The 9546-nt window shown below is 43.1% G+C and overlaps 1 protein-coding gene across 1 annotated transcript in view; it reads right to left on the minus strand.

Annotated features, from left to right (window-relative positions):
- Nucleotides 1-9014, minus strand: part of slc22a15 (solute carrier family 22 member 15) — a 32331-nt gene extending 23317 nt beyond the window's left edge. Inside the window, exons 1-5 of the mRNA XM_033033005.1 lie at nucleotides 8879-9014; nucleotides 5824-6036; nucleotides 3534-3666; nucleotides 2863-3027; nucleotides 659-788 (exon numbers count right to left, since the gene is read on the minus strand). Coding sequence (XP_032888896.1) covers nucleotides 659-788; nucleotides 2863-3027; nucleotides 3534-3666; nucleotides 5824-6036; nucleotides 8879-8953 — 716 coding nt within the window. The 5' untranslated portion in view covers nucleotides 8954-9014. The remainder of the gene's footprint in view (nucleotides 1-658; nucleotides 789-2862; nucleotides 3028-3533; nucleotides 3667-5823; nucleotides 6037-8878) is intronic.
- Nucleotides 9015-9546: the final 532 nt, after the last annotated feature.

Consider the following 9546-nt stretch of genomic DNA (forward strand, 5'->3'; position numbering starts at 1 on the left):
CCATCAACACTTGAGGTCAGGATCAAACCCGGGTCCCTGGCATGTAAGGCAGCAGCTCTACCTGCTGCGTCACTGTGCCACGTTACATGAAAATATAAATTTAAAAAGAGGAACTTATCTGTTCATAGTCATACAGTGTGGAAACAGGCCCTTCAGCCCAACTTGCCCACACCAGCTTACATGTGTTCCACCTACCCACGTTTGGTCCATATCCCTCCAAACCTGTCCTATCCACGTACCAAGGTTGTGTCTCTGGATTTGATCCTGACCTGCGGAGTTTGCACGTTCTCCCGGTGACCACGTGGGTTTCCTCTGGGTATTCTGGTTTCCTACCACGCTCCAAAGATGTGCGGGTATGGAGGTTAATTGGCCTCTGTTACATCGCCCCTAGTGTGTAGGGAGTGGATGCAAAAGTGGGATAATATAGAACTAGTGTAAACGGGTGATTGATGGCGTGCATGGATTTGATGGCCTGATGGGCCTGTTTCCATGCTGTGCCTTTCAGTGAATCAATTTAATTACTATGCTTTTGTTGGATATTTCTGCCGCATAAGTGAAAATGGGACTAGCTTAGATGGGGCATCTTGGTCAGTATGGACAAGTGGGCCAAAGGGCCTGTGTCCGTGCTGTATGACTCTATGCCGGATAGCATACTCACAAAGATGGCAGCAGAATGATTACTCCTTCAATATTGATCACAATAGCCAGTACCCGCCAGGATCGAATGAAGTATCCAACCAATGCATATAGAGATATCCCTATGGCGAAAGAGAGGCTCTGTAATGAACCTAAAGGAGGAAAGATGTTATTTATAAATTCTACATTCATTTCAAGTTTAATTATGTTAAAACTATGGTGAACATTTCTTAAACAGCAGCAAGTACTAGAATTATGAGGAATTTTTCCAACTATAATAATTCCATTTTCTCCCCCAAATTCTGCACAATGAATTTCATATAAAAAACAAAGGCAGCTTAGTGGTGCAGCGGTAGGGTTCCTGCTTACAGAGCCAGAGACCCGGGTTCAATCCTGACTATGGGTGCTGTCTGTACAGAGTGCGCACGTTCTCCCTGCGTCCACATGGGTTTCCTCAGGGTGCTCCAGTTTCCCCCCATATTCCAAATATGTGCGGGTTTGTAGGCCATGGTCCCCGTGTGTAGGATAGAACTCGTGAATGGTGTGATCGCTAGTCAGCACGGACCCGATGGGCCAAATGTCCTGCTTCCATGCTTTAAAATAAAAAACATTCCCAAATGCTCCAAATTCATCAAGTTTTAACATTCTCATTCAAACTTGAGTGTAAATGACAGCTATTCTTTAAGCTCTAGGCACTTTAGTTTCATATATTAAATAGAAGAGACACATCTTGACAGGCTATAGTTTAGTTTAGAAACAGGCCCTTCGGCCCACTGAGTCCACACAGACCAACAATTGCCTTTACACTCGCACACACTATACACGCTAGGGACACTTTACAATTTTTATCAAAGCCAATTAACCTATAAACCTGTATCTATAACCTTTGGTGTGTGGGAGGAAACCGGAGCACCTGGGGTCACAAGGAGAACATACAAACTCCGTACAGCCCGTAATCAGGATCAAACCCGATCTCTGGCGCTGTAAGGCAGCAACTCAACTGCTGCAACACCGTGCCGCCCATCACAAGGATGCGCAAGTAGAAAGTATGAGCTAATGTTAAAATCAATCAGAGTTGCACTTTGCCTAACTCTGAACACTATACTGGGTAAATGTCAGAGCATGATAGCACTGGACTTTAATTGGCTATAAAAGATTTTATAAATCTGATAATCTCAAGTCATACAACAAGTTTCACAGATGCAAATTACTCCCTTCGGTACTCCCTCTCTATTTAATGCAGGCCCTGTAACAACAAAAATAACAGGAACACAAAACAAAATCCCAAAAGATAATTTTCTGATGAATTTCAAGGAAACGCGATTTCAATCTAATTCACGGTCCCAACATAACCCAAATGTGATTGAAATAAGGAAAAGATGTAATTGTTCACAAAAAACCCCACTGCTGGAGTAACTCAGCGGGTCAGGCAACATCTCTGGAGGACATGGATAGGTGACGTTTTGGGTCAGGACCTTCTTCTGACTGATTGTAGTTTAGGGCGGTACAGTGGCGCAGCAGTAGAGTTGCTGCCTTACAGAACCAGAGATCGACCCTGACTACTGTCTGTACAGAGTTTGCATGTTCTTCCCATGACATGGATTTTCTCCGGGTGCTCCAATTTCTTCCCACACTACAAAGACGTACAGGTTTAAAGGTTAATTGGCTTTTGTAAAAAAATTATAAAACGTCCCAAGTGTGTAGGATAGTGCTAGTGTACGGGCTGATCGTTGGTCGAGACGGACTCTGTGGGTCGAAAGGCCTGTTTCCGCGTTGATCTCAAAAGTCTAAAAAGTCTGACATCCCCAATGAGGTAGTTGGAAGATTGGGATTACGCCATAGTTTATGACCATTCTGAAATCTGATAACCGAGGGGCAAGAGATATCTGACAACAGTGTGTCTACAGCTCAGGAAAGATAAAAGAACAGGTTACTGGAGCACAGCAAATTGTTTCTCTGCTATTTATTTTGGCATTACCCTGTTTTATGAAGAGGGCTTGAAAGAGGAAGGATGTTCATAGATAGGTTCTCTAGACCTATTTTGTTCTCGTGATCTAAACTGTAACAGTTAGGGCAACTTAATTAACAACGGGAAGCATAGAGTACTGCTAAACAACTCCTGTTCCACAAGAACATTGGTAGAAAAACATAAGTGAGTTATCAGTACACCGCACATGTGACTCTCTTTTCCATCACTTTTTTTTTAAAGCAGCATAGGTATCTTACCAGTTATTGCCCAGTAAGAAACAGGCACGTACTCTTGGAGCAGAACGAAGGACACCAATGACATTCCTCCATTGTTGACACCAACAAAGAAACGCAATGCCAAAAAAATCTGGTATGTGGGAGCAATTCCACTCACAATGCCAAACAATATATCCAGTGCAAGACCTAGGAGAAAACACATAACATTTACGATTAATTTGGAAGCACAACGATTATTAACTAACGGAGAAAATTATTTGCTACAGAGTTAGGGAAAATTGGTTTAACCAATTAAACTTCTTTGAAAAAGATCGTCATAAAATCAGAGGGAGGCAAAAGTGCTGGAGAAACTTAGCGGGTGAGGCAGCATCTATGGAGCGAAGGAAATAGGCAACGTTTCGGGCCGAAACCCTTCTTCAGACAGAGTCATACCGCACGGAAACAGGCCCTTCGGCCCAACTTGCTTGTGCTGACCAAGATGCCCCATCTATACTAGTCACACCTGCCCATGTTAGGCCCATATCCTTATAAACCTTTCCTATCCACGTACCCGTCCAAACACTTTTTTGAATTCTGAATATTCTTTGGAAGCGTTTCTGCTGATAGAATCATACTTCATGGAAACAGGCCCAACTTGCCCATGCTGACCAAGATGTTTGTAAACATGTCGCCTGGAAGGTTTATCACCATACCTGTCAAATAAACCTTCTTTCTCCCATATCGATCCGAAATTTGTCCAAAAGTGATAACACCGATCAAGACGCCAAAGAAATACATGGAACTGGCCATGTTGATTTTGTAGGAGGCATCGCCAATGAGGAACCACTGTCAAATTAAAACAAATGTAGCAGAGATGCAGTTCAAATTACAGTGCAATTAATTCCTAGTAAGTAAACACTTAATTTAAAAGTTCACAATAGTAGCAATTATTTTTGGCAGGAAGACAAAATACCATTTTGTTTTAAGAGACTGTGTCATGCCTTATTTCAGTACAATTAGAAACCAGACACCAAAACAGATTTTCTCTCATACTCATTGTATGTAGTCAATAAATACAAAAGTGTAGAAACATAGAACTGTAGAAGCTGGTTTAGTTTTGAGATACAGCAGGGAAAGAGGCCCTTCAGCCCAACGAATCCACGCCGACTAATGGTCACATGTAAAAGCAGTGCATTTGGAAAGCAGTGACAGGATCGGTCAAAGTCAGCATGGATTTATGAAAGGGAATTCATGCTTGACTAATCTTCTGGAATTTTATGAGGATGTAACAAGTAGAATGGATAACGGAACCAATTGATGTGGTATATCTGGACTTTCAAAAAGCCTTTGACAAGGTCCCACACAAGAGATTAGTGAGCAAAATTAGAGCACATGGTATTGGGGGTAGGGTATTGACATGGATAGAGAACTGGTTGGTAGACAGGAAGCAAAGAGTAGGAATTAACGGGTCCTTTTCAGAATGGCAGGCAGTGACTTGTGGGGTGCTGCAAGGCTCAGTGTTGGGACCCCAGTTATTTATAATATATTAACGATTTAGATGAATGAATTAAATGTGACATTTCCAAGTTTGCGGATGACACAAAGCTGCGTGACAGTGTGAGCTGCGAGGAGGATGCTATGTGGCTGCAGGGTGACTTGGATAGGTTGGGTGAGTGGGCAGGTGCATGGCAAATGCAGTATAATGTGGATAAATGTGAGGTTTTCCACTTTGGTGGTAAGAACAAGAAGGCAGATTATCTGAATGGTATCATATTAGGAAAAGGAGAGGTGCAACGAGACCTAAGTGTACATCAGTCAGTGAAAGTAAGCATGCAGGTTCAGCAGGCAGTGAAGAAAGCTAATGGCATGTTGGCCTTCATAGCAAGGGGATTTGAGTATAGGAGTAAGGAGGTCCTACTGCAGTTACACAGGGCCCTGGTGAGAATGGACCTGTAGTATTGTGTGCAGTTTTTGGTCTCCTAATTTGAGGAAGGACATTCTCGCTATTGAGGGAGTGCAGCGTAGGTTCACCAAGGGATAGGCCATTTTGGACTGATGAGGAAAAACTTCTTCATCCAGAGAGTTGTGAATCTGTGGAATTCACAGAAGGCAGTGGAGGCCAATTCACTGGATGTATTCAAGAGAGTTAGATAGCTCTTAGGGCCAACAGAATCAAGGGATTATGGGGAGAGAGCAGGAACAGGGTATCTTTTCTGGATGATTGGCCATGATCATAATGAATGGCAGTGCTGGCTCGAAGGGCCGAATGGCCTACTCCTGCACCTATTTCCTATGTTTTTATTCACACTAGTTCTCTGTTATCCCAATTCCTCATCTATTCCCAACACAACTCATTTACCTCTGTCAAGGTTTTTTGAATGTTTGGTTTAGAGATACAGCTTTGAAACAGATCCTTCGAGTCCAACGGCACCATCGATCACCTGTACATTAGTTCTGCCCTACACATTGGGGACAATTTACAGAAGCCAATTAACCTATGAACCCGTGCGTTTTTGGAACGTGGGAGGAAACCGGAGAAAACAGTAGCAGTCACGGGGAGAATGTACGAACTCCGTACAGGCAGCACCCGTAGTCAGGATCAAACCACAGTCTCTGGCCCTGTGAAGCAGCGACTCTTTCACTGTGGCACTATGCCGATCCATACAAAATACACAAAAGGACAGAAAGTGCTGAAGTAACTCGGCGGGTCAGGCAGAATTTCTGGAGAACATGGATAAGTGATGCCTTGGGTCAGGACCCTTCTTCAGACTAGTTGCAGAAGTGGGTGGGGAAATAAAGCTAGAAGAGTCTAGGGACAGGACAAAGTGTGGCAGGTCAGAGGTGAAAACAGGTGAGGGGGAGGGGAGGTTTGATGGGGAGATGGTTGGACAAAAGCCAGAGATGAACACACACAAGATGCGAGACAAAATGGATTGCAGAGTTGCAAATTGGGAAGTTACAAGACATCCAAAAATGTGCTGTTCCCCAAGAACTATCACCTACCTCTGTAATAACAGAGGAGAAACCTGGATCAAAATGAACATGTCTGTGAATCTCGCTCTTATTTGTCACTCTAAGCCAGTGCCGAAACTGCTGACTCTCGTTGGCCGTGGTGTTATCCTGGCTGTGATCCGATGGAAGGTTCCCAAAGTCCCAGTGGAAAGGAGATGTTGCTCCAACTATGGTCATGAAAACAGCATGAGCAGCCACAAAGATCTAGAGAAAGATACAAGCGAATGAGCTTAGCCAGTGTCAGTCATCCATGTCAAACGCACATTCAACAAATTAATCGAGAGATTAGCGGAGCAAGAAATCACACCACCGTTTGTTGTGAAAATTGCCAAGGATTAATTCAGTCTTCCAATCTTCTGTCCTTGCACTTTTATTTCCTTGTCTGCACACCCGCCTGCAGCCTACATATGACGGGGTTTTCTGTCTCACTGCAATTCCAGAGGGAGTGTTTGAAATCTCCATCAGCTCCTGGGATAAAACATTATTTCTCCTCTGGAATCCTTCCATCAATCATTCCAAGTTATTGCCTCTGCATTTTTACATTCTTAAGAGAAACAAGCCCTTCCTAATTACTTATCCAGGACACTTGTAACTTTATACACCTTAGTTAATTCTCCACTCAGCCTCTTCAATTCCAAAGATGATCCTACCTATCCTCATTGGTATAATTTTCAAGTCTTGGCAACTGTCTCTGCAATCACTTATTTCCCAGAATGTGGTGACTAGACTCTGCATAAACGCTGTGGTCCAGTTAGTTACACACTGTTCTAACATTACCTCCTTCCTCTTCCCTCGCATGCCTTGGCTAAATGGAGATAATCTTCCCATATGCCTGCTCAATCACCTGCTGTCTAAACACACTCGTTTTCAGCGGTCTGGTCTACATTTGTTTCAATGCAAACACATCATGGGTATGGAAGTAAATATTAATTCTAATCTAACACACACAAATACATACGCATACATACCTCCCATCTGCCTCATTGTTTGATTTGAACAATCTTTAATCGGACTTTATTGGGCTTCAATGTCATACCCTTTATTCTTTATCTGTGCACTGTATGATTGTATTCATGTATAGTGAATATGCAAATGTATACATACACATACATATATAAATATGCATACATACATATACAATGTGTAGGAAGGAGCTGCAGATGCTGGTTTAAACCGAAGATAGACACAAAATGTTGGAGTAACTCAGGGGACAGGCAGCGTCTCTGGAGAGAAGGAATGCGTGACATCTCGGGTCAAGACCCTTCTTCAGACAATGTGTATATATACACATATAAAATATGCACACACGCACACACTATATATATCTGTTAGATCAAAATAAAGTAATCTCAATTTTAAGCAAATACAAGGAATGAAATGTAGAAACAAGAGACTGCAGGCGCTGGTTTTCATAAAAAGACACAGAGTGCTGGAGTAACTCAGTTGATCAGGCGACAGCTCCGGAAAACATAATGACTTTTTAGCTTGTGACCCTTGTAGAGGTGGGGGGGGGGGGGGGGGGGGAAGAGGAGAAAGTTACCACAGGCAACATCACCGGTTGGGACCCTTCTTTAGACAACAGCTTTCTATTTCCCCCCACCCCCCACCATCAGTCCTGACTTGAGACATTGCCTGTCCATGTTCTCCAGAGATACTGCCTGACCCGTTGAGTTACTCCAGCAGTCTTTTTTTATATAAGGAATGAAATATTTTCATATGCAAATATGAAGCAACTATTAGATTTGGATAATGCAGTGTCTCGTTTAACATTTTTAGCAAATATCATATGGAATGAAAGATTCAATTGTGCATGTATACTAGATGCAAGCTGTTAGGTTTTCTTTATAACAATTTCATTGTTCCATTGTTAGTACAAATGACAATTAAACATTCTTAACTTGATTATACTTGTGAATAAAGCACTCATTTTTAAGCAAATATAACATGGGTGAAAATGAAATATTTTCACTTGTTTATAAAACAAGTGATTAGAATTAGATTAGAATAAAGAAGTCTCATTTTAATGAAAAATATGGAATGATATATCGTGTGTATATTGGGAACTATTGGATTAAAATAAAATAGTGTCTAATTTTAGGCGGGTATTTAGAAGTAAATATTCTCATGTATATAGGATGCAAACTATTAAACTAGAATGAAATAATGTCTCATTTTAAGAAAATATATAATGAAATATTATGTGTATATATAGGATGTAAACTATTAGATTAGAAAATTGTGTCTCATTTTATAGAAATATTTGAAATGAAAGTGTGTATATAACATAGCAATGCAAACTATTTGATTGGAACAAAATGGTTTCTCGATTTAAGGGAATGCATATATGATGCAAACTGTTAAATTAACTTAGAAAAAAGGTCGTCTAATTTTAAGCAAATATAATGGGTATACAATTAACTATTCTCACGTGTGATTAAGGTGCAAACTTTAGATTAGGATAAAGCAGCGATTCATTTGTAAGCAAATATATGGGACGAAATGCAAACTTAGATTAGAATCAAACAGTGGTTCATTTTAGCTGGCAGACACGCGATTAAACCTTGCCAGTTTTTCCAAACGTGTATCTACATCCATTAACAAATTCCACCAACACTGACACACAAGCAGTGCTGTGGGGGGGGGGGGGTATTAAAAGTTAGACTTGCAAAAGTGATTTGTCCCATGTGTTAATCTGATACAAACTGGTAAAAGATTGGAATCGTAGTTCCCTCCTCCCGTGCTCTCGGCCGGGAGCCTTCATTGCCTGTAGAAGTGACTGTGAGTCCCGCACACTGACCTCAACCCCCCCCATTACTCCCTCCTTGTCTGTCTGTCTGTCTGTCTGTCTGCCTGCCTGCCTCTCTCTCTCTCTCTCTCTCCCTCCCCCCCCTCTCCTCTTCTCCTCTTCTCTCTCTCCCTCCCTTTCCCTTTCCCTCCTTCGCCCTCTCCTCTCTCTCCCTCATTCGCTCTCTCTCGCCCATTCTCTCTCTCTCTCCTTTCTCCCTTTCTCTCCCTTCCTCCTTTTTTCTCTCCCTCTCTCTCTCACCTGCAACACGGTCAGCAAGCACAGCAGGTAAAGCTGCCGCGGCCCCACCGCCTGCATCACCTCGTCGAGCCCCATGTCGAACGGCAACGACGGCAACGGCGGCAACGCCGCCTCCTCCTCCTCCTCCTCCTGCCCGGGCCGGCTCTCGGCTGATGGAGGGAGGATGGGCCTCGGCCTGTCTGTCACCAGGGGAACCACACACGTCACCCAATGTCTTGTTGGCTTGGCCAAGGGTTGTCCATGCATGGTCTTGCTGCTGGAGTGCAAAGTCATAGTCAGTCATACAGCTGGCAAACAGGCCCTTCGGTCCAACCTGCCCATGCTGACTAGGGCGCCCCATCTACGCTGGTCCCACCTTCCCGCGTTTGGCCCATATCCCTGTAAACCTTTCTTATCCATGCACCTGTCCCTGCCTTTAAAATTTGGCTCCATTGCCATAGTGGCATTTATGGGACCTGGAATGTGCTGCTAGGGGTGGAGGAGAAAATGATGGTTCCATTTAAAAGGCTTTTGGTTAGGCCTGGAAGGAATGGACGTTTCAAGGTGGCACAGTGGTGCAGCAGTAGAGTTGCTGCCTCACAGCGCCAGGGATCTGTGTTTGATCCTGACCTCGGGTGCTGTCTGTACGGAATTTGTACGTTCTTCCTGTGAATGCGTGGGTTTTGTCC

This window comes from Amblyraja radiata, chromosome 14, assembly GCF_010909765.2.
Source record: "Amblyraja radiata isolate CabotCenter1 chromosome 14, sAmbRad1.1.pri, whole genome shotgun sequence".
NCBI classification, from domain to species: domain Eukaryota; kingdom Metazoa; phylum Chordata; class Chondrichthyes; order Rajiformes; family Rajidae; genus Amblyraja; species Amblyraja radiata.